Below are 24,140 nucleotides of genomic sequence, written 5' to 3'. Positions count from 1 at the left end.
TGTGTGTGTGTGTATTTGTGTGTGTTTGTGTGTGTGTGTGTGTATTTGTGTGTATTTGGTGTGTGTGTGTGTATTTTGTATGTGTGTGTGCATTTGTGTGTGTTTGTATGTGTGTGTATTTGAGTGTGTGTGTGTGTGTGTGTGTGTGCGCGCGCGCGCATGTGTGTGTGTGTATTTGTGTGCTTGTGTGTATTTGTGTGCGTGTATTTGTGTGCTTGTGTGTGTATTTGTGTGCGTGTGTGTGTATTTGTGTGCGTGTGTATTTGTATTTGTGTTTGTGTGTCTATGAGATAATGTGGGAGAGAGTGAGTGTGAGAGTATGAGTGAGACCGTGTGTGTGTGCGTGTGTGTGACTGTGTGTGTGTTTGTGAGTGAGAGTGTGAATGTGAGTGTGAAAGTGTGAGAGACATTGGATGTGTGTGAGTGTAAATGTGTGCATAAAAAAGCATGTGTGTGCATGAGTGTGTGTGTGTATGACAGTGTGTGCGCGAGAGAGAAAGTGTATGTAAGTGTGTGCATGAGAGAGTGTGTGTATTCTTTTAACGCGATTGCACTGAAGTCAGTATGAAAAAAGATGATTTTGATTTTAATTGGGAAATTGCTCTGGTTACCATCTTGCTGGGAGCTTTCAAGGAAAGAAGAGGTTAATGAAGAGACATGTTTCATTAATGCAGTCGGCTGTTATCTGGAACTCTCAACCTGATGAAAAAGTAGGTGGAAGTAGATTCAACAGTAGCTATAAAAAGGAAATTAGGGAGTTACTTTAGAAGGAAAATCCTGGGGGGTGCTGTGGCTTCAGCAAGAGGAAATGGGATCAGTTGGATTACTCTTTCAAAAGAGCCAGAACCACCTTGATAGGCCAAAAGATCTCCTTTTGTGCGGTATCAATTTATGATTCATTGAGAGGTGTTTCACATGAACTTTCTTCCAGGTTTGAGTCACATACATGGCTAAGAAAGTATCAGCACTCCCTCAGGCCGATCCTGACGAATATCACACCAGACGAGGAGTTTTTACGTGACCTCTAACACAGTTTTTAATCTGGGAAACACTGAGCAAGGAGAGCTGATGCCTAACAGTTTGTAGAGGGATGTGGAGCCTTGTCCACACTGCAGACCAGGCCTCAAGGCACAAAGAGAGTGAATAAAAGCACTGAATATATAACCCACCTTTCAGAGCCTCAAACTCCCCCAGAGCACTTTAGGCCATGAAATATTCCTTTGAAGAAGAGTAGTCACGACAACCACTCTGTGCACAGCAAGTTTCAACAAGATAAATGACCAGATTGTCTATTTTTTAGTGCTGTCGGTTGAGGGGTAAATATTGGCCAGGACTCCAGGGAACATATGTGTTTAGATCTCTGCCCCAATAACGACTAAACAAACAGCCATTGGAAGGGCTGCCTCTGTCAGGACTCTCTGGAGAAGACTGATTGGAACCATCACGATCAAAACCTTTCACAGACTTCAATTCCATCTGTTACAAATTTGATTTTGAAAGTCATTATTCACTCTTTGGTGTGGTTTCTGCTTCCAGGCCAGGAGCTGGTGGTGAGGGTATTACACTGACTCTCCAATGAGTCTCCCAGCCCCAGCTTTACAGTGGATCCCAAAAGCTCGAAAGAATTTGGCCGATGGCTCAGCCGTAACCAATTATTGCCTATTTATTGAGTTTACAGCTGAGCATGAAACACATGTAGGAAATTTGGCTCGGGCATCAAGAGGAGGCAAAGTCATTTAAGGAGACAGGCGATTCACATTTCGTGAGCAAAGTCACAAAAAGTCTACACACAGGAATGGGTCACTCAACACAACGGGTCTAAATGCTGCACATAAGCCTCCTTTTGTTCCTCTTCCATCTAACTCTGATAGCATAAACTTGCATTCCAATAATCATTTGGTAATACAGAAGCTGAGCATTGCTGAAAAGGACACATTTTGTTGAAGCTTTTTGACTTGCGTTCATCAGGACAATTCACAAGAATACCAATTCAGTTCAGAGGAAGGGTCACTCAACCCGAAACATTAACTTTGATTTCTTTCCACAGATGCTGTCAGATCTGCTGAGCTTTCCCAGCAATTTCTATTTTTGTCTTTGATTTACAGCATCCGCAGTTCGTTTGATTTTTATTTCACAAGAATACCAATTTAATGCGAGCACCAATTTATACTGTATGAGAGGAGAGTGACAGTTGGTCAGCAAGAGCATTCTGGGAGAGGCGATACATGGAGAATGTACACAGAGTCCACTTGCCAACCAATCACGCTCTTCTCTTAAAGAATATAAAATTGTTGGTTTCCCGTTCAATTTGTTTTCTTGTGAAATGCCCTGATGAGGGTAAGATGAAAAGCTTTGGCAAAATGTGCACTTTTCCAGCAATAAACTTGTATTCGTTTCTCCCTTGGGTGTTTATGCACCTTTGCCTTAAATGCTATTCACCCTAATTCCTTACAACACTGTATTTCTTATCACAACAGCCTCCACGCATCTACTCTATCAAACCCAAATTACCTTGAGGGCCTTTACCCAATTACCCTTTTATTCGCCATTGTAAAGAACTCCAGCCTGTTTAAGCTTTTATTTTGAACAGTGTGCCCTTTTAGCACTTTTTCCAAAGTCTCAAAATCCTTTTGATAAAACGAGCACCAGAACTAGTGACAGTCATACAGAAAGCTGGCTGCAAGGTAAATTTATGCTGCAAGAAAATAGAAAAAAGGGCCGATGGGTTCTGGAACAGGATGGCAGAGAGTGTCAGAAAGTGGAGAATGAAACCCCCAAGAGTTTGAGGCCTCATGAGACACGGATTAATCGAAATCCCAGCCCATGAGGTGCTCCCTTAGCCTGTTGAGGATGTGCTAGCGTTAGCTCACAGCCAGGTCTATCTGAACTAATCTCATATCCTTGACCTTCCTCAACATCTTCATCTTCTCCCTTTACAAATGTCTATGCAATTCTTTGTCTCTGTTTCATCAGCAACTTGTTGATATTACCACAATTTTGCGTGGGAGATTAAATACAATTTTGGATTGACTCTTCTGGGGTTATTTGGGAGTTTAGACAACAGAAGAGGTTCACAATGGGACTGACAGCAATTAGACAGAGCAGAACAGCTGTATGAGTCTTGCAGAGTGGAGAGAGTACAGGAGGTCACACCGTGGGTACTGATACAGATTAATAGGACCATAAAAACTCTGCAGTTAATTTGTGTTGTGATTGAACTGAAAAGCAAAGTAGTTATTTAAATTTGTATAGAACCTCAGTCAGACCACATGCAGAATGCTGTGAATCATTCTAGTCTTTAACTAATGAAAAAGATATGGAGAAAGTGCAAGAAAAATTGATTGGAATGATCCCAGAACTCACGGGCTATATCAATCAGGAAGGATTGAAAAGTCTACTGGATCATTTCTCTAAATAAGAGGAAATGGGGAGGGGTATGCGGGGAGGGGTCCTGATAGAGGTTATGAAAGGGTTTGCTGGGGAAAGCAAAGAGTCAGTGCTCCAACACATAGAGAAAATCAGAAACTGGGGGCATAAATATAACTTTGTCACAATATGGAGTTCAGGAGAAGCCTCTTTAACAAAAAGAGTGGTCAGGATGTGGAACTTGCTATGACAAGGAGTGATTAATACAAGAATGCTTTGCAGGAGCCCTCACCGGTGTTACTTGCCCGCTTTCACATAAACCCTCACTCCCTTCCCCTCCCCAACACTGAGAAACTAAGGCTGACGACAGAATCAGTGAACATCAGTTAACACAACACAGGCCAGAAGCTGAGTAACCTCAAGCAAAGGAGCAGGACTAAAGCAGAAGTTGCTGGAAACTCAGCAGGTCTGGCAGCATCTGTGAAGAAAAAATCAGAGTTAATGTGTCAGGCCTCAGTTCTGAGGAAGGGTCACTGGACCCGAAACGTTAACTCTGATTAATTTCTTCACAGATGCTGCCAGACCTACAGAGCTTTTCCAGCAACTTCTGTTTTTGCTCCTGATTTACAGCATCCTCAGTTTTTTCGGTTCTTATTGAGCTGGACTAAATGCTTGTCTTTCCTTTAAAAAAAACCTCTTGAAATTGGTTACAGTGCCTTCGAGGTAACTTTAAAACAATACCATCAAATGTTTAGTGCAACTGAATAAATTACAAAACAGTTGTGTTTTTTGACTACAGTACAAACTACATTTGTGATTATACTTCACAAATTTGGAAAAAATTTCCACCTCATCAATTTAGGAAATTACACTTCTCTAAAATATTAACCGTCTCTCAGTCATTCAGAACGTTAGTTCCTTCCTTAAAAAAAGGAATGACAAGTTGCTGAAACTTTTTTTGTCATGCACTCATCAGGACAAAAGCAAGAATGTCAAACTTCAAACAAGCACAACGATTTATAATCGAGAAGAAAAGGGTGCCATCTGGTTGTCAAGTCAACTTTGATTGGTCAAAGTGTTGCCGAGGAGATGCTATAGGCTCCCCAGGCTCCAGGGTAATTCAAATCAAAAGGCGCAGGCTTAAACATATTATTAGCTTTGGCCAATCAAATTCAAAATGCCAACCAATCAGCACACCCTTCCTGTGCACTACACATTGTTGTGACTGTTTGAAATTCTTACATTTGTCCCGATGACTGCAAGATGAACACTTTCAGCTATGTGTCTCTCTTTCCAGCAATAAAATAAACGACTGCTGAAGTAAAATAATGTATCGTCAATCCATGTGTTTACACGGAGGGGGTTGGAGAGCTAGGGGGAGCCTGGGAACACTGGCCTCACCTGACAGGTACATTTGGTACAGCTGTCCACGGTCCATTCCTCCTCATTGTCAAAGAGACGCCCACTGTGCCAGCACTGTCCTGGTGGCACCTTCTTTAAAGTGTCATCTAGAATATCACGAATGATTACATTTTCTTCAGTCTGCAAAAATAAAAGGATTTCCAGACAAAGTAATGTTTCTGTGCCGTCAAATTAGATCCGTATTTAGTATTGCTTTCTCACAACACTGTTACAGTGTGCTATACTCCCCGATGCTACTCCCTACGTTACAGCTGTGGTTAATATTTATCATATCCATTACAGGTTGAACATAAAGGTTCATAGTTTTCATAGTTTCCAGTGCCACCAACCCCGCCTCCCCCCCACCCTCAACCATAGTTTACTTCATCAGAAATTCACCAAAGATCCTTGGGCAGCACCTTCCAAACCCAAAAGAACACTACCATCAAAACAAGAAGGGCAGAAGATACATGGAAACATCTCCCTTCTGTAAGTTCCTCTCCCAACCACTCACCATCCTGACTTGGAAATATATCGCCATTCCTTCACTGTCGCTGGGTCAAAATCCTGGAATTCCCTCCCTAAAGGCATTGTGGGTCGACCCATAGCAGGAGGACTGCAGCGGTTCAAGAAGGCAGCTCACCACCACCTTCTCAAGGGGCAATTAGGGACGGGCAATAAATGCTGGGCTCAGCCAGCGACGCCCACATCTCATGACTGAATAAAACAAAAACGCTGGCTGAAGGGGTTTAGACAGTTGCCCCTTCTGGCAGCTGTCTCTAGCCCTAATGTGTCCCCTCGCTCTTGGTCCTGCAAAATAAACGGGAAGGTGCACTGATACATACCACTTTGACCAGACCGTCTGCCAGCTTGCTAACCAGGACCCTCAATCCATGTAGCTCCTTGAACATGTTTCCGATGTCACTGCAGGAGTGGTCGCAGAAATCCACGACTTTGTTGGTTTTGTGCCCGATGAAATCGGTCTTAATGGCAGGGCTAACCCCGGCAAATTCTTGGTTTTCTTTGCTGCTCGTTGCCTCAGCTGTTCCAGGAAAGAAAGAACAACAGGATCAACACACATCGCACTGGAGTAGTCTGGTGGGACACACTGAGGAGAATCAAGGCAGGCAATAAATGCTGGGCCGGCCAATGACGCCCATGTCCCACAAGAGAATTGAAAAACAAAGTACGGCACGAGTCGCATTAACATTTTGGAGACAGCAGCTCGAATCCGGTAGCTTGGGGGGAGTTTAAATTCAATGAATGAACATCTGGAATAAAATGCTGCTCTCATTGAGAATGGTCATAAAACTGCTGGATACTTGTAAAACGCTGATCTGGTTCACTAATCCTTCAGCAAAGGAAATCTGTTGTCCATATCAGATATGGAAGGACCTGGGGGTCAGTTAATTCAGCTGTAGAATGACTGCCAACTGAATGGGTTCAATTCATTTTACTGATGGAGGTTACCGTGATGTACCTCTCGTGGTGTAACCACTGCTGTCAGTTTTCTCTCTTTAATAAAAGAGTGGTCCTCTAGAAGTAAGGCAACTTTACCTTTCATGTTATAGGCCAGTCTGTGACTCTCAACCAGCAGCATTGAAGCTAACCCTGAAACGGCCTAGCAAGTCACTCAGCCGTATTCTACTGGTACAGAAAGCTGTATGGGTGTGTGTGTCTATGCCACGTGGATTGCAGGATTTATGAAGGCATCTTACCGTGACAATTTCTAGCAATGGGCAATAGTTTTTCCCTTTGTTCTTACATGGGATGTGGGCATCACTGGCAGTGGGCAGCACTTTCTTGTCCATTCCTAACTGCCCTTTCAGAGGGCAGTTCAGAGTCTGAAGTCATATGTCAGCCAGACCAGGGAACGACAGCAGATTTCTGCACCAGATGGGTATTTGACAGCATCAGTAATGCCATGGCCATTATTACCGAGATTAGCTTTATAATTGCAGAATTACTAACTGAATTCCAGCAGCTGCCACGATGGGATTTAAACCCATGACCCCAGAGAGTTAGACTGGGTCAATGGATTACTAGGGTCACTGGTATGACTGCACCACCACGACCCCATTACCACATTCCAAGGGTGAACTTAAAAAGAAACTCAAAATGGCTACCCAACAACAGTTGCTAATGCGTTTCCTTGCAGTTGCCAAAGTGATTGGTTTTTATGGAGCACATTCGGGGAACGAATCGGCAGAATTTTAATGGACTCAGCACACTGAATCTATTGCCAGTGAGGGCAGCGGAAATCAAAACTGCCAACTTTACAAATACAATTCTCGCATTAGGAGGAGACTCATTAGGGACCAGATTCCAGAGTCAGCATACATGCAAAGTAAATCACTGTGGGGGAACTGGAAAGTACAATAATGAAGGAAAAACGATGGCAGATGCATTTTCGGAAGCACAGCCCAGATGTGAAGACTACAGCACTGCCAACGGTTGGAAACTCAACACACACCATCCTTTCGACACTTCAGTCTCCTTGCTAAATCCGAAATATTGCCGTTGACAAAATATTACATTATTACTGCTAAGCTCCCTCAGACAGAAGTAAAACCACCAAACCATGCCGTCAATATCCTTATATATGCTGCTAAGAATATTATTTTTGAGTCACTTCCATTCATGAATGAAAATGAAACCAGGAGACACAAAAAGGATCGGAGAAACCAAACCAGCGCAGCCTGTCGAGAAAGATTTCAGGTCTCCCCAGCAAGGCATTCAACTCTCTCTTTCACAAAATGTCAGTTTCTTCTCTCCATTATCCCTACCTTGGAGTTCATTCACTCCTGCCGCACTACTGATGGAGTGCTGTCTCATCCGAGGTGCTGTCGCTTGGTTGAGATGGGTTACAGTCAGACCCTATTTGCTGTCTCAGGATTTCACTGCAATACTTGGTTCAGAATAGAAGGATTCTCCTTGCGGTCGTGGTCCAACATTTGAACCTCATCCTACAATCGCTGAGGAACAGCTGATCTAGTTACTATCGCATTGCTGTCTGTGGGAGCTTACTCTGCACCAATTGGGCTGCTGTGCTTTACAATAGTGAGTGCACGGCAACTGAACATTCTACGAGCTGAAAAGGGTTTTTGGGATGGTCGAGAGGTGGCGGAATATAAATGCAAGTCTTGTGCTGTTATTTTCTCATTATCCTTTGATGTGTGGTACAAGATGTTACAATAATAGTGAACTCCACCACATCCCTGCTTGTCCCGACAGGATTATGGAGCAAATTCCAACCAGCTAAATGGAAAAACATGTGGCCTAGTACACATCCTGATTCTTAATGAACCATGCATGCCAAGTTGATAGCTTTAAGGCAAGGTACAAGTAAAAGGCTAATTGAACATTGAAAGAAATGCAGATGCTGAAAATCAGATACAAAAATGGTAATTGCTGGTAAAGCTCAGCAGGTCTGGCAGCATCTGTGGCAAGAAATCAGAGCTAACGTTTCAGGTCACTCGACCCGAAACGTTAACTCTGATTTCTCTCCACAGATGCTGCCAGACCTGCTGTGCTTTTCCAGCAATTTCTGGGTTTTTTTCTATAAATAAAAGGCTGACTTATTACGGAAGAACTGTGCTCCACTCTGGACCTGTTAGTAGACAGAGAGATTGGGTAAGAAGCCACTTTCTTATCTGTATAGACAGGGTGGGGGGACTGTCTGTGTTACCAGATACAGAACCAGGGGGCTCCAGCATCAAGCTTTAGATCGAGTGTAAAAAGACAAGGTCTCAAAATGCCCACTAACAATGGGTTGGTCCAGCTGCAGGTGAGTGTCCTGGTCGGTTCACATTTGCCTTTCAAGCAGCTAAATAATTCCCAGGAATGGTGATGCAGATAGTGTACTGACACCAATGTAGAAAGGCCTAAACGTGGGATAATACCATGTCTGTCAGCTATGGTTCCATTGGTAGCACTCTTATGTTGGAGTCAAAGCATCGTGGGTACAAATCCCACTCCAGGGCTTCCAACCCCCTGCACCTACTCCACCATCTGATAAGATGGTGGCTGATCTGCTTATGGTCTTGACTCCACTTTCCTGTCTGACCCCACAACCGTCAACTCCAGATTCCTGACTTAGAACACAGCCAAATATGAAAAACTGGTCATGATTTTCCCCTTCGGGAGAATCTGAGTCAAACTACTGTCTTAGCGAATGGCCATTACTGCTCATTAATTAGGCAGCATCGATAGTACATGCAAACACTGAGCAACAACTTGGCATTAATTCAGTCAACGCACACCCCATCTCACATCTGTTTTCAAACGTCTCCTTTATCATTGGGCCTTAGCTCACAAATAATTCTGCTCAGGTTGGTTGGCTCAGTTGGTTTGCAATGCAGAACGATGCCAACAGTGTGGGTCCAATTCCCATGCCAGCTGAGATTACTATCAAGGAATCCCCTTCTCAACCTCTCCCCTTGCCTGAGGTGTGCTGATCCTCAGGTTAAACCACCACTCGTCATCTCTCTCGCTAATGAGTGAGCAGCCTTATGGTCTAATAGGACTGTGGTGACAACTTGTTGTGGCCCAGCTGTCACACTAAGTGATATTTCTGCCTCAGTGGGCAGTAGAAGCCCAGGCTGCCCGATAATTTGCTAACCCACTCAAATTTTCACAGCTCACTGAATTAATCCTTGGAGTTACAACCATTTAACCAGCTTGGCACAGCCTTCCAATGTGCCATTAATGAGTGATACTGATACCTGCTGAATGTACAGGATGAATTGACAACTGTGCACGTTTCATGTCAGGGTAACATTATTTATTCATTTAGCTAAGCAAGAACCAAATGATAGTTTCCCCCTTTGCTCAGCTTAAAGAGATTAGTCTGCGCTGGGATATACAAAGGGAGATAATGGCCTAGTGTTTTTATCACTTGTTTATTAATTCAGAGACCAGTTAACGTTCCAGGATTAAGAGCCAAATGATTACCAATATTATGGACAATATTATCAAAATGATATGTTGTCAGAATCCCATTTACAAGCAGTACCCAATTAATGCATGTTCGACTCTGTCAACCTAACAAACGAGATCTTGTATTAAAAATCATTTTAGGGATCCAATGTGTGAAGAATGATTACAACCTGCCATTTTATACTAGATTGTGTTCTGATGGGTTTTCAAATAAAACTACTACCGTACTGAGGAATGAAATGTGTTCTTAACCTGGGAGCCGCCTGTGTATGCTGGGGAAATGATAACATTGCTAAACCATTTTGAGGATCTGTTAATATCCCTATAATGCTCTGCGAACCTCACAGTTTTAAAAGTGGCAAGTGATACCCTGACAGTTAGGTGGGTGTTTCTGACTGGCATTGACATGATGGGCCGAAGAGCCTTATACTGTGCTGTAGATCTGGATGACCCTGTGGCTATGACAATTCTCAGGATATCAATGTTAGTTGCTAATATCAGAATAATACACAAGACATATACATGTTCACATACTATCTCAATGATAGCCTGGGAGATCATATCACAATGTAACTGAGGAAATTAATACATACCAGAACGGTCGTCTGGTGCATTCTTAACGTCAGAATGATATTCTGCAGGGTGCATTATTGCAGTGATATCTGAGGGAATGATAATGTTGCAACATGACTCAGAATAAGAGCTCAGCCATTCAGGACTGAGATGAAAAGAAATATCTTCAGGCAAAGAATTATGAATTCTTGGTTTTCTCCACTCAGAAGGTGGTGGGTGCCCTCTCACCCCACCTTGTAGCTACTCTGACCAGATCCCCAGCAGTGATATGCCTCAATTGTCTGTCTGTGTCATCTTCAAGTCTCCATGTCTGTACAGCTCTGTGACACCCATCACACACTATACCTCGGTCACCCCCCACCCCCGCAATTCAACCTGTCCTTCTGTTATCCACCAGAAAAGATCTTTATTGCTTTCCAGCTCTGATCAAATGGTCGAAATACTGATATTTTCTGTTCTGGATGTTGCTTTCGAGACTTCTCCAACTCTTGCAAACTGAAATACCTCTTTAGTTGTCTTACAGTCTATATGTGGAGTTTTAAACCTGCCTCATGGCATCCGTATTTCTAATTTCTTCTGATATTTACTTATTGTCCAGGTTTATAAGGCACCCAGGACAGCAGTTAGAATGTGGCATATTAAGAATCTTTTCCTTGCTAAGACATTGAGTTTTCTTGTTCTCAACACATCCTTCATCTTCGCAATATAGCTTCTGGCTGCTCCTACTTCTGACCTTGGCACTGCGTTTATCACTTCCTGTTACCATGTTGTGGAGGATACTCAGTCACTAAATGTATGTTGGTCAGGGGTTGATAGCGTTTTGGACACTAAGGGATTGAAGGGATATGGGGCTAGTGTGGGAAGGAGATTTAGACGTAGGTCAGCTATTATCTTATTGATTGATGAAGCAGGCTCAAGGAACAATACGACATTCACAATTTCCTATGTTAATTAAGAATATCACAGAGGTACTTGAGGGAATTGGTGAGATTGCATTGGAGAAGTGTTAATGCTGCCTCCATAGCTTATGATGTCCAAATCTGAAACAGGCAGCACCTATGATGACCAGAAGTGCAATAGTTTATTATCTGTGAGAATTAGTTAACACAGTTGTCACTTACAGCTTAAGAGCTCCACTTATTTTGGGCAGAAGTAGTTGTGCTTCCTCACTCTCGTGTACCTTATTACTCTATCCCTTGCATCTCGACACCATGTCCACTTTTCCTGCCTGGCCTCCTCTGCAGTGACCTGTGTGCTGCCTCTGATCGTCTTAACTAATTCACATTGCCACAGATTTTACAATGATATCTCGGCAGGACTGCAAGGGCCATATAGCTTCTTACTCCAAAAATCAGCACAATTTGTGCTCCTTTGGCCTTCATCGGCTTTGCTGGGATATTAAAGGAATTGTCCAATATCAGGTCTGAAAGAGAGTTTATTCTCTCTCACTCTCACTATAACACACCAAACACCACCTCCAAATGGACCTGGCATATTCACTAGAAGTCAACAAGCTGGCAGAGAAAACCATCTGCAATGGTGCAGTCTACTGAGGATTGTGAATGCTTTCTAAAAAAAACAGGGAGTGCAACTTTGTAAGAGATGCAAAAATACTTGGGGAATCGATAAGATCACAGCGATAATCTGATGAATTGAAAGTACTGTATCAGAACTGTACTTTGCCCCAAGTTAATATAAAATTATTAAACTGGCAAATTATATCATAATGATACTCTAGGGTAATGTAGATATTCCAATATTATGCAAAAGGAATATATTTATCAATATTAGTGTCCAGTAAATACTGTGTTTAATAGCTGCATGTTTCTCCACAGGATCAGTAGGAGGCCATTCTGTCCATCGTGCTTGCACCAGTTTGTTAACTGAGCATCATTACCCAGCGCCAATCTCCAGCTTTGTACAATAACAATGTGTTAATACAACACATTATACTAATGCTCAAGAGTTTAGACAATGTGCTTTTATAAATTTATTTGTTCACAGGATGTAGCTGTCGATGGTGCCCATCACAATTTCCAGAAAGTAGTGACGAACCACCTTCTAGAACTACAGATGTCTGTACAGTGTAGGTTCACTCAGAGAGCTGTTAAGAAAGGAGCTTTGGGGCTTTGACCTAACAGCCATGACTGTTCTTCTTTTCTGATAAAGGGTCTAGACCCAAAACGTCAGCTTTCCTGCTCCTCCAATGCTGCTTGGCCTGCTGTGTTCATCCAGCTCTACACCTTGTTATCCTAGCCATGACTGAGACCAGCTTTTAATTCCAGATTTGCAAATTGAATTTAACTTCCACCATATACCATGGTGGGATTTGAACCTATGCTACCAGAGCAACAACTTGCACCTCTCGGTTATTAATTCAATGACACTCCCAGTAGACCAGCTCCCCTTTGTTTCAAAAACCCACACAGTGCTGAGCCTTCTCAATTCAGTTACAACACATCAATAAGTTGTGTGTTCAGTTAAGAGTTGATTTCCAATGACAATGAGGGTATAGGACTGACAGAGCAGGAGGTCTCAATCCAACGGGCAGCAAATTGGCTTTGGAAGACCCAGCAGAGTTGTGCATGAGCAGCAGGGGGTGTTATTAGCTGGGAGACGCACCCCCACCCCACATGGTTCAATTAGTAAGACTGCTGCCTGATGGTATGTGAAAGGGGAAATCAGCACATGTGCATGGACTGAAACGGAAATATCATTCCTGGTCAATATTGGTCCATATACAGAATCACAGTGTTACACTGGGCAAGATTACTGCTGCAATGATCATGGGGATCAATGACAATATCAAGGATTTAAAAGGTTTACAAAGTGCCTAAGTTTTTATAAATACAACAAAGGCTTTTCCCCATACAGATGAATCACCTTAAATTCAGCAAATGAGGTTATCACTTGGCTTTGGGAATGTGCATTCACAAATAAAGAAAACAGAGAATGAAAAGTCTAGGGCAATATGATGGAAGTGCTTACAATTTTAAAAGAATTGGACAGGGTAGTTAGAAGCACACAGTTTCCTGTTGCTGAGGAATGTAGAATGAGTGACTATAGATACACGACTCAGTGTATGAGAACTTTACACAGTGTACGAGCTCTGTGCATGTGGAATTCACTTCCAGGGTCAATGACTGAGGAAACTCCAAGACAGTGTTTTCCCCTCATGGAATCTCCAGTTAACCTGCAGACAGGTCTCCACTTAAAGACATGGAGTTTCTGCATTTATACCAACATCGAGGGCAAGATTAGCTGGCCAGATGAAGGAACTGGGTGTGTAAATGTGATTGCAGCTATCTTCTGAAACATGGACTAGCTTAAGCTACTGAGCTGTTTAAACTTTCCAGTTTTACGTATATCAGTGAGATAACATTGCAATATTTAGGTAGATGTGATGGTATTGTAGTAATATCACTGACCTAGTAATCTAGACTAATGCTCTGGGAACCCAGAGCTGGTGGAATTTAAATTTAGTTTAATGACGGCATAATTAGCTTGGCCAACATTTTATTGCCCAATGTTTGGCCAACATTTATTGCCCAGCCATAATTGCCCAGAGGGCAGTTAAGAGTCGACCACAATGCTGTGGGTCTGGAATCACATGTAGGCCAGACCAGGTAAGGATGGCACTTTCCTTCCCTAAAGGACATTAGTGAACCAGATGGGTTTTTCCCCCACAATTAATACTGGATTCATGGTCATCATTAGACTCTTAATTCCAGATTTTTAAAAAATTGAATTCAAATTCTACCATCTGTCGTGGTGGGATTCCAACCTGGATCCCTAGCACATTATCTGGGTCTCTGCGATAATACCACTAGGCCATCACCTCCCCCTGACTGGTGTGACTGACTGGTAAGTTAGTAAGCGACTCAGTTCAGGGGCCATTAGCGGGTGGGTAATAAATGCTGGTCCTGCCAGTGACACCCGCATCTCAAGAAAGGCAAAAAGAAACAACCTGAGACAACAATAACACTCCAGGGGAATATCCCTTTGTGTTTTACTTGAAGTGAGATTGTAAGTCAATTTATAAAAAACACACGAAAACTGAAAGTGCTGGAAAAAACACTGAAGCTGTCATATTAGATTTTAGATGTTGACTCTTGTTCTCTCTCCATCGATGCTGTCAGACCTGCTGAGATTCTCCAGCACTTCTGTTTTTATTTCAGAGCTCAAGTTCCTACTATTTAAAAAATGGTTTACACAGAGGAAATTGCTCTCCCTGTTATTAAAGCATCCCATTTTTCTATCTTCCGTACCCCTCCCCAAAAGGGGGCTTCATTTGAAGGTTAGTGGACAGCTTTGAAGTTATTACTTTCTGAATAATGCATTAAGCAAACATCAGTCTGTGCTACATCCAACCACAATAATCAGATATTGCCACTTGCAAGATAACCTTTCATTCAAACCAAATGTTTTGTTAAAGTTCAGTGATCAAGATATTTCCATGGAGTAGCGGTCAACATAAAGAGGATAGCACCAAACCCCTAGTTCAGTGATACTGTCCTCTTGGATCAAAGTCTCACTAGACAGCAGCAATGTTCAGAGAATCAGGCCTCCTACGATTACAGTCCAATTTCACACTTTTAGTTCAGTCTCCAAGAGCACAGCTTTGCTGAGTTGTTACTCAAAAAGCCTCATTACTGCAAACAGCTCTACTCCCTTTGGCATCTAGACACCTAAATTGGGAATGTACTATGTACACAACAGAATGAGTTGAAATTCACACATCATTGCAATGGTAACTAGAGTGTTCACAAAGTAGGTTCAGTCCGTTTTATATGATGATAAGACAAGTACAATCCAACATATCCATCTAGAAAGTCAAATTCACACACTGCCATCACCTCATTCAACTGGATTCTGATTGAACCTTTGCTGCCACAAGATTAGCCTAAAGACCTTTGTGAAGTTGATCAGTCTCTGAGGTTCTAAGTTATTCCTGATGTCCAGAGTTAAGTTTGCCACCATCTTTCTCACTTCTTAAAACTCCTGTATTCCTGTTGCAGCCTGCAGGGGTTTGTACGACTGCCCACACACCCTGGTACGTCAGTCTATGTCTTTGCAGGAATCCTGATAAGCCAGAACTCAAACTCGGCATTTTAGAATATCGAATTTCTTCCTGAACTTGCCCCAATATTGCCTGAACACTTACATAAATTATAATTAAGTAAATGGCAACTGTGCTTTGGAAAACATGTTAAGATTTGAAAAGCTTTGAATCTAGAAGGTGTCTTATACAAACTAAATCTACCACTACCTTATAACAGCTCCTGAATTCTCCGCTCAGGGTTGACTTAAATGCCTAATTCACTGTTTCACTTCTTACGTACTTATTATGAAATCCCTTTGGCAGTCATGTTGCCTTCTCCTGCTCACTGCACCAACATATCTACTGCACAGCGTTGTTGTGCGCTCCTCCAGCATTCCCACACTGATCTGAGATTCAAAGATGACAGAAAGAGTATGGATGGAGCTTCCACTGTCTTCAAGCTTTATTTTCCTCATCTACTTAGGACATATCTCACCGGGACATGTCTTGTCTTCTTTAATACTACCAGCTTTATAAAGTACACCCTCTTTCCATTATTAGACTTTCTGTTTTTCTCCTCCTGTGACCTGACAATTTCTGTATTAATGCCATTCATGGGATCTGCACAGCTTCAATAGGAAAGAGCTGGAAGCCAGCTAATAACCATTTATTATTCGGTTAGGTATGGAGGGATATGCACCAAACGCAGGCAAATGGGGCTAGTTTAGTTGTGAAAACTAGTCAGCATGGGCAATTTGGGCCAAAGGGCCTGTTTCCATGCAGTAGACCTCTTTGACTCTATGACTCTTTGCAAGGTAGACGGCTGCATGGCTTTATTGAAATCTCTCTCTTAGTTTCCAGCTACACATGATTTGACATCATCTATGACACATCTTAACAAGGAGCATAACAACAACTAACCCTTATCCTGCAGCATTTCCTGTAATGAAGACAGAAACAGGATGCACCAATGATTCCTCAGGGACCCTTCTCCTTTATGCTATTTTCCTTCATGGAATGTGGGAGTCATTGGCAAGGCCAGCATTTGTTGTCTGCCCCTAACTGCCCTAACTTTCTCAATCATTTCAGAGGATACTTAAGTGTCAACTCGCCCCACCCCGTTGCTGTGCACCTGGAGTCACGTATAGGCCAGACCGGGTAAGGATGGCAGAAGATTAGTGAACCAAGCGGGTCTTTATAACAAATCAATAGTTTAATAGTCACTATTACCAGCTATACGATTCCAGACATAATTAATTGAATTTAAATTCCACTAGCTGGAGTGGTGGGACTTAAACCCATGTCCTCAGAGCATTTATCTCTGGATTTCTAGTCTGGTGACATTCCCATTTCACCATCAGCTGCAGGACAGGATCACTTTGGTTTGTTCCTAATCAGCCTCCGACAAGCCGACCTTCCACTATTTATATCTTTGGGAAAGGGGACCCAGAAATCTTAAGTTGCTGACTAAGTTATTTCTTTATCTTGTCCTCTTCTGTACATTTTCTGTTCAGCTTGATTCTCCCATGTGTGATGGTCCTGGCTTTGAAACAGGGAGATCACATCAAATCAATCCAGCTGGTTTGAGGATGTTGCGAACACAATGGGCAGGGGTGACCTGTAGACACTGTCAAATTGGATTTGCCAAAGGTTCTCTGCACAGGAAATGGCTGGACAAAAACAAGAGCTTGCAGAGTTTGAAATAATCCAGTGGCATGGGTCGTAATCTGTTTGGGAGGTAGAATGCCATTGTGATAGATACCTCCAATCGGATTCAGCCCATCCAATCTGCTCTACTACTCAACAAGATTATGACTGATCTGGTAATCCTCAAATCCCCTTATCCTTTGATTCCCTCACTGATTTAAAAAATCTCTCAGTCCTGAATATACTTAATGACCCAGCCTCAACCATTCTCTGCGGTAAAAAATTCCACATATTCACTACCCATATTCCTCTTCGTGTCTATCTTAAATAGGTGACCCCATATTCCCTGATATTGCCCTCTGCTCCTGCACTTTTCTGCTAAGCGGTAACACCTCCAATGGGACTATCCCTCCCTGTAATGGAGGCCATTTCCTTTGATTAACCTTTTGACCTCAGCCAGCTCAACCACAGCCAGGCTACAGGCAGTGGCAAAGACGCAGTGCGGGATACAAACAACAGAGCAGGCTTGTTCTCAACCAGGCCTGAGCTCCATCAGTGGGACCCGCTGTCTCATACTGCCACAATAAAACAGCTCCGATTTCAGACTGACACGTTCCAAGCTGGAGTGCAAGCTGTCTCCCTCCACCGCTCCCACCCTCCCTCCTGGGCACCGAGAGCTGAAAAGCAAACTGCTGCTGATACCCGAGAAGAATGACCGTGAGTAATCGTTGGCAGCAAGCGGTGTCTTTTTCACTCACACGTGTGCCTGATGGGACGCTGGCAGTGACACTCGAGACCAGCCATGTAATTACTGCCAGCAGTGGTGGTTTGAAACCTCTGGCTCGCAGTGGATTCTAGCATAGACACCAGGCTCAGTCGCTGAACACATTGCTCAATGTGGATGTGAACTGTGCGATCGTGAATGTTTCCTGGAGTTGAGCCGATCTTGTGACCTTAACCAAGACATGACTGCTGTGAATCGGGAGAAACTAGAAAGCACAAAGGCTGCAGGGCGGGTTAGGGCTAAAAGGCCCAATAGCCTACTTCATCGTAGCTTTCCGGTACATCAATCTGCTCCCGTTAGCAGAACGGTATAATCTTACAGGGAGGTATGATTTTAGAGTGAAAGACAAGAGGTTTGAGGAAAACCTTTATCACCCAATGTACTGCCTGGGGTGGAGTAGAGGGGGTGTAGTTGAGGCAGGAAACCTTCCAAGTTTTAAATGGCACTTGGAATGAGCACATGAAGTGTTTGAACATCCAAGGCTATGGCTCTAGTGTGGGAAAGTGGGACTAGTGTAGTCAGTAGTATATTTTTGGCATACAGACTTGATGGGCTGAAGGGCCTGTGCTATACTGTATGATTCTATGTACTACCATTAACTTGCTGCCGATGCTGATCATTCTTCAGGGCAATCTTCCAGTTGCTGATCACCCTCTGACACTTGTCTTCTCTAAATCAGTGGAATTTTTTTGTGTCCAGCTGAGACAATAAACAGGGGCCCAGGCTTAGCATCACACTCGCAGTACGGCAGCTCTAGCAGTGCAGGCCTGCCTCGGTATTGCACCAAAGACTTTGAGATCAAGTTTCCAGAGTGGTGACTGAGGCAGGGCTATTTCAATCCATAAGACCACAAGACACGGGAGCAGAAATAGGCCATTCAGCCTATCCAATCTGCTCTACTTCTCAACAAGGTTATGACCTGATAATCCTCAAATCCCCTTATCCCTTGATTCCCTTACTGATTTAAAAATCTCTTGGTCTTGAATATACTTAATGACCGAGCCTCAACTGTTCTCTGCGGTGAAGAATTCCACAGATTCACTACCCACTACCCTTCTCATGTCTATCTTAAAGAGGTGACCCCATATTCTCTAATGATGCTTTCTGGTCCTGCACTTTTTTTACTAAGGGCTAATGACCTCTCTGTAACCACCCTGTCAAATCCCCTAAGAATCTTGTATGTTTCATTGCAGGACACAGGAAAAGGGAAGTTATGACAGCACCAACACAAAATACAACCACTGAAGAACGAACAGAGCCTGAACAGAATAAAGGCAAGGTAATGCCGGCAAATAGAAAGGAAATAAATCTGTCAGCACCAAGCATAGACTAGTCAGACTCGGGAAGTTACTCAACCAGCAATGCACATACCTATTCCACTCCTTCTAACATTCAGGGATTTTCACCTAGGCGCTGAGATTGGTAAAACAGCAGAATGCTACACAATGTTTGTAATCTACTACTAAACTCTATCCCTCATATTATGTTGGATTAAAGGGATGGGCAAATGAAGCAAGGATGACGTAAGAAAAAAACTGCTTCCACTCAGCAAGTAGTTATGGTACTGCCCAGAAATGTGCCAGAGGCAGGTTCAATTGAGACATTCAAGAGGGCATTGGATGGTTATTTGGATCATAATGGCGTGCAGGAATATGGGGAAAAGGCAAGAGATAAGCAGTAGGTAACTGAACCAGTGCAGACACAATGGGGTGAATGGCTTCCATTATTCAATGGTTCTGGTGAATCTACTTTGCACTTCCCCTCTGGTCACTATATCCTTCCTGAGGTACAATGCCCACTATATACAGTGCAGTAATCCAGCAACAGCCTAACCAGAGATCTATGCTACTGGAGCGTAACTTCCAAAATCTTTGGACCCCAGCCACCTTAAGAAGAAGTTCCAGTAGCCACTGCATTTTTTTTAACATTGAGTTTAGCTTTAAATCATATCTGCACTGGGATTGCTAAATCTCCTGTTCCTCCACAATTCCTTACTGCCCTCCCTTTAGAAAATGCTCTGACCTAACTTTCCAAATACTGCAGATACTGGAAGTCTGAAATAAAAACAGAAAATTCCAGAAGTGCTCAGCGGGTCAAGCAGCAACTGTGGAGACAGAAACAGAGTTAACACTTCAAAGCCATGATCCAGTGCTCTGGAAACAGGTGACCCATCTGAAACATTAACTCAGTTTCTGTGTCTCCCTATCTCTCTCCCTGTGTTGCCGGCTCAGTTTGATATTTTTTGGGTATAAAACAGATTCATAGAATCTCCACAGTGCAGAGTAAGGCCATTCAGCCCACTGTGTCTGCACCAGTCGTCCAAATAGCCTTCCCCCACCTAATCCCCATGGTTAATCCAATTAGCTTGCACACTACAGGACGATTTAACATGGCCAACCCACCTAACCCACGCATCTTTGTGGACTGTAGGAGGAAACCCACACAGACACAATGAGAACATACAAACTCCACACATACAGTCATGCAATGCTAGGAGTGAACGCAGCTCCCTGGTGCTGTGTGTCAGCTGTCATAATGGTTTCACAAGAAAGATAAAAATACATTTTAAAAACTTGAGGATATCTGGAGGTAGCTGGTGTTTCTAGTGACTCGGATCTCCCTAATTTGTCATTTTACGGTCTGGTCCCTTACTTGTAATAATTTGGCAGAAATGCAACAAATACCAACACAGATACAGCAACTGGTGACATTGTTCTAAAAAGCAACAGTGTAACAACCATATGACTCTAGAGATGTCCGGTGTTTTAATGATAAGTGTGTGAGTCTCTGAATAAAGGGAGCTAGGTTTGTGCACACTGGGAAAAGCAAAAGGCTCCTCTTTCCCTGAGGAGGAACACGGTACAAGGTTTTGAAATGATATCCACCTAAAAAGAGCCATTGGACACAGGAACTAGTAAAGGCTTAAGCTATTCATAAAGTTTAACTCTCAGCATCAAGAATGTTGGAAACACTCAGCAAGCCAGGCAGCATCAGCGGAGTGAGCAGCAGACGGTCAAGGATTCCAGTCGCAGAAATGGATCTGAAATGCTAACACCAGCTGCCCTCGCCACGGATGTGGAGCTGTTCCAACATCAGACTTCCAACATCTGCAGCCTGTTGCTTTGCCTTTCTGGAGTTGTCTGCCACCTAGTGCAAGGAATGGTTAAACCAGTTTGGAAAACAAATAATACATGGTCTAAATCCTGAGCCAGTTAGGAGAATGATGACAGAGTTCCTCATTGTAAGGGCAGGTAGCTGATCGATGTTCAAGCTACTTCCTCTACAAAGATCGAAATGAGCCAAGGTAACTGAAAAACAATATATCTCCTACCTTCATGTCATTTTCTCTTCCATTATCAGTCTTTACTATCTCACTATCTCTGTCTGAAAATATTTATTTTACTGATGTTGAAATAAAGCTATTGTGACAAGGTAAACCATTCTAAGCTGTCCTCTACATTTAATACATGGGACTTTTTTGGACTGCAATACCCTTCTATATTCTGCCATTAACAATGAATATTTTGGCATAACTACTAACATTTGAGATATAAGCAATCCACATTTTTTTATTAAATACTATTCCAATGAAAGCACCAGTTCATCAAAGGAAACATATATGAAACATGTCTTTGAAACAAGCCACTCCTTTGATAATAGACATACATTCTAAGCTGGAGACAGCAGTTCCCTCTCTTCTTCGACAACACTTCCCATAAATAACACCCAACATTGAAAGCATTCTCCAAATCTGCTTGTTTCTGAAATGGAACAAAACGGGAAACTATTGGTGTTATCTGACAGGAGCTGTCAGCTTTCTGAGTGTAGCCAAGGTAAAAAACTCCACTCAATCAGCCAATGGCAGCTAATGCTTCCAGTTACACCCTCGCATCAAGCACCATAAACGCAGCAAGGCATAACCTCTGATTAATGGGGAATAGGGAACAATTCCATTTTGAATATGCCTTATAAGAAACAGGGATGGTGTAAACCACTTGGCCTAATGAGCCTGCTCCCCCATTCATCACAGCTGATCCTGCACTCCCCTTTCCCGCTCACTCCATCAATTACTTGAGAACATAAAAAAATCTGCCTCTCGCCGTCTTAAGTGCATTCAGCACTGGAGCGTCCACAGCCTGGTGGGCTAGAGGATTCCAGAGCTGCACAACCCTCTTGAGCGTCAATAACCGTCCTCTTACCCTGAGGCTTTGCCTGTGGTCTACATTCTTCAGCCAGGGTTGGGGACCCTCTCAGTGCCCAACCTGTCAAGCCCCTTTGGAGTCTCGTGGTTCCCACTGCTGCGTTTCAAATCAGAGTGAGACTCAAAAGCTGGGAAACAATTCAGAGCCAACTCCAACACACAGCTGTAGCTCAGAAGTCAAACCTTACCTATCTGAAGACAACCGCTACTCTGGAGAATATCCACCATTGAAGAGCCGAATATTAGCTGTACGTTCTGCAAGTAGCCCTGGAGACAGAACAGAAACACCATTAATTTATAGCGATTAGACTGAGATGTTGAAAAAAGCAAATCCATTACTTGTACAGGAGTATCATTTCGGACAGCAAAATGTTAGGAATGACTGAAAACTCTTAATTACACCATACTTGTGCTGAAGAGTCTAATTTCTGGAGATATCTGCAGCTCTGCCAGTGTTAGGGTGTCAGAAAGGGAGGTAGAACACATACCTTGAAGTTCTTGCCTGGGTTTAGTCCTTTAGCCACATAGAGTTTGCTGTTGGTCGCACTAAGTTGCTCGTAAAAGGGGTCATCTAGGATGAAGCTGTCTACCAGCTCACAGTCCACATACAGGTAAGCATTCTCCCCATTCACGTGGACAGTGATGTTTTTCCATTGGGAGTCAGCAATGTCCACATCCTGGAAGGAGACCAGGCTCTGGGAGTTCCCCACCGAGTACTGCAAGTCCAGGGTGTTGTCCAGGCCGTTGGAGACAACCTCTAGCTGGCGTTTGTAGCCGGGTCCCAGGATGAGCAGCAGTGTGCCCCGGTTCCTCCTGTCCTGCCTCACGCTGGCCCTCAGAATGAAGCCCTCATGGTAGTTCATGAGGCGGACCACTGCCTGCAGCTGGTCGCCAGAGACAGGCGGGATCTTGTCGAACCGGAAGAAGCGGAAAGACGGCTTGCTGGGATCGGGACCTCGGTACAGCTTGACTCCCGGAGTGTCTTTGTTCACATTGATGATGGCGAACAGGTCAAAGACAGCTTCCTCATCCCGAGGAACATCTAGGGGACAGACCGGGGGAGCAGGAGGAGGAAGGAAAAAGAAGACATCAGTAAGACACAGCAACAATGTAAGTGGAGGCAGTTGGCTCAGGAGGAGCAAGGACACTTACCGAGAGACTGGCTCCTGACTCCGAGCGCCAGGAGGACAGATAGTAACCACTGCATCCCATTCCTCAGTAACATCAGTCCTGGGAAGGAAGAGGACAGAGGACCTTCAGAAAGCTATCTCAACCCGCGATAGGAAGCGATTCGAGCGGCCAGCAGCCGTCCCCCAAACCCCCTTCACAACTTCCCACAGGACTGCCTGTTTAAAATGAATACCAACATTTAATGCAGCCATAGATATGAAAATAAAAATCTGCATCATTTCGCGTTTTGCAACTGTGAATTCGAGTCAATTTCGCACAGAAGAGAATTGCAAAACACAAAGGTCGCATGTAACTTTTTGGAAACAAAGTCATTTTTAAAAAATGAGGTTGCTTTGATATATATATATTTAATATATATATATTTAAGATAGATATATATATATTGCAAACAAATATAGTCTCACCTGGCGTTCGGAGTTCCCGAGGAAGCAGCAACTTTGTCCTCTCTCTCTTTTTGATTGTAGTACAGTTATTGGTGGTGGAGAGAAGAATGGAAGGGGGGGGGGGGGGGGGGTGATGAAGTGATGGGGAGGTTAGCAATCCGGACTATGCTGGGATGTCTGCTGTGTTGAGCAGCGTGAACTGGCGGAACGCTCCCCCGGCATGGTGTTTATATAGACTGAGGGGAGGTTGTCGTCAATCACGCTTGGGAAGTCACTGGTGAAGGGGGTTGGAGGTGTGGTGGGGGGGGGGGGGGGGGGGGGGGGGAGAAGAAAGGAAATGCAGCTCATTCATTCTTTCAGGAAAAGTTACATAATCCGTCTGCCCTCCACAGACCCGAGGCTTTTCGCTGCTGCAGCCTCCCTCCCCGTGGGCTGGGGTGGATCCAGGCTCCTGTTAACCCTCACTTTCTCCTCTTACCACCCGCCCCCCTCCCCTAAACACCTCCAAAAAAAAATCCACCCAGTTTTCACTCTGTGGGCAGAGGGAGGGACTGTCTACAGTAACCCCCGCCCCACTTTCCCCATACCACCTCGTCTGTGAAATGCATACAGTCT

General features: G+C 43.6%; 1 protein-coding gene across 2 annotated transcripts in view; it reads right to left on the bottom strand.

Annotated features, from left to right (window-relative positions):
• thbs2a (thrombospondin 2a) overlaps positions 1-23,673 on the bottom strand; it is a 66,404-nt gene extending 42,731 nt beyond the window's left edge. The window contains exons 1-6 of one of the 2 annotated variants that reach the window (XM_048601117.1): positions 23,547-23,673; positions 23,104-23,181; positions 22,440-22,993; positions 22,140-22,218; positions 5,613-5,809; positions 4,768-4,908 (exon numbers count right to left, since the gene is read on the bottom strand). In XM_048601117.1, coding sequence (XP_048457074.1) covers positions 4,768-4,908; positions 5,613-5,809; positions 22,140-22,218; positions 22,440-22,993; positions 23,104-23,176 — 1,044 coding nt within the window. In that variant the 5' untranslated portion in view covers positions 23,177-23,181; positions 23,547-23,673. Of the gene's footprint in view, positions 1-4,767; positions 4,909-5,612; positions 5,810-22,139; positions 22,219-22,439; positions 22,994-23,103; positions 23,298-23,546 lie in introns of both variants that reach the window. The other variant, XM_020512079.2, reaches the window with a different exon arrangement.
• Between the last annotated feature and the right edge of the window lie 467 nt (positions 23,674-24,140).

Source organism: Rhincodon typus, chromosome 9 (genome assembly GCF_021869965.1).
Source record: "Rhincodon typus isolate 14 chromosome 9, sRhiTyp1.1, whole genome shotgun sequence".
In the NCBI taxonomy this organism is placed as follows: domain Eukaryota; kingdom Metazoa; phylum Chordata; class Chondrichthyes; order Orectolobiformes; family Rhincodontidae; genus Rhincodon; species Rhincodon typus.
This window is presented reverse-complemented; position numbering and strand designations above follow the sequence as displayed.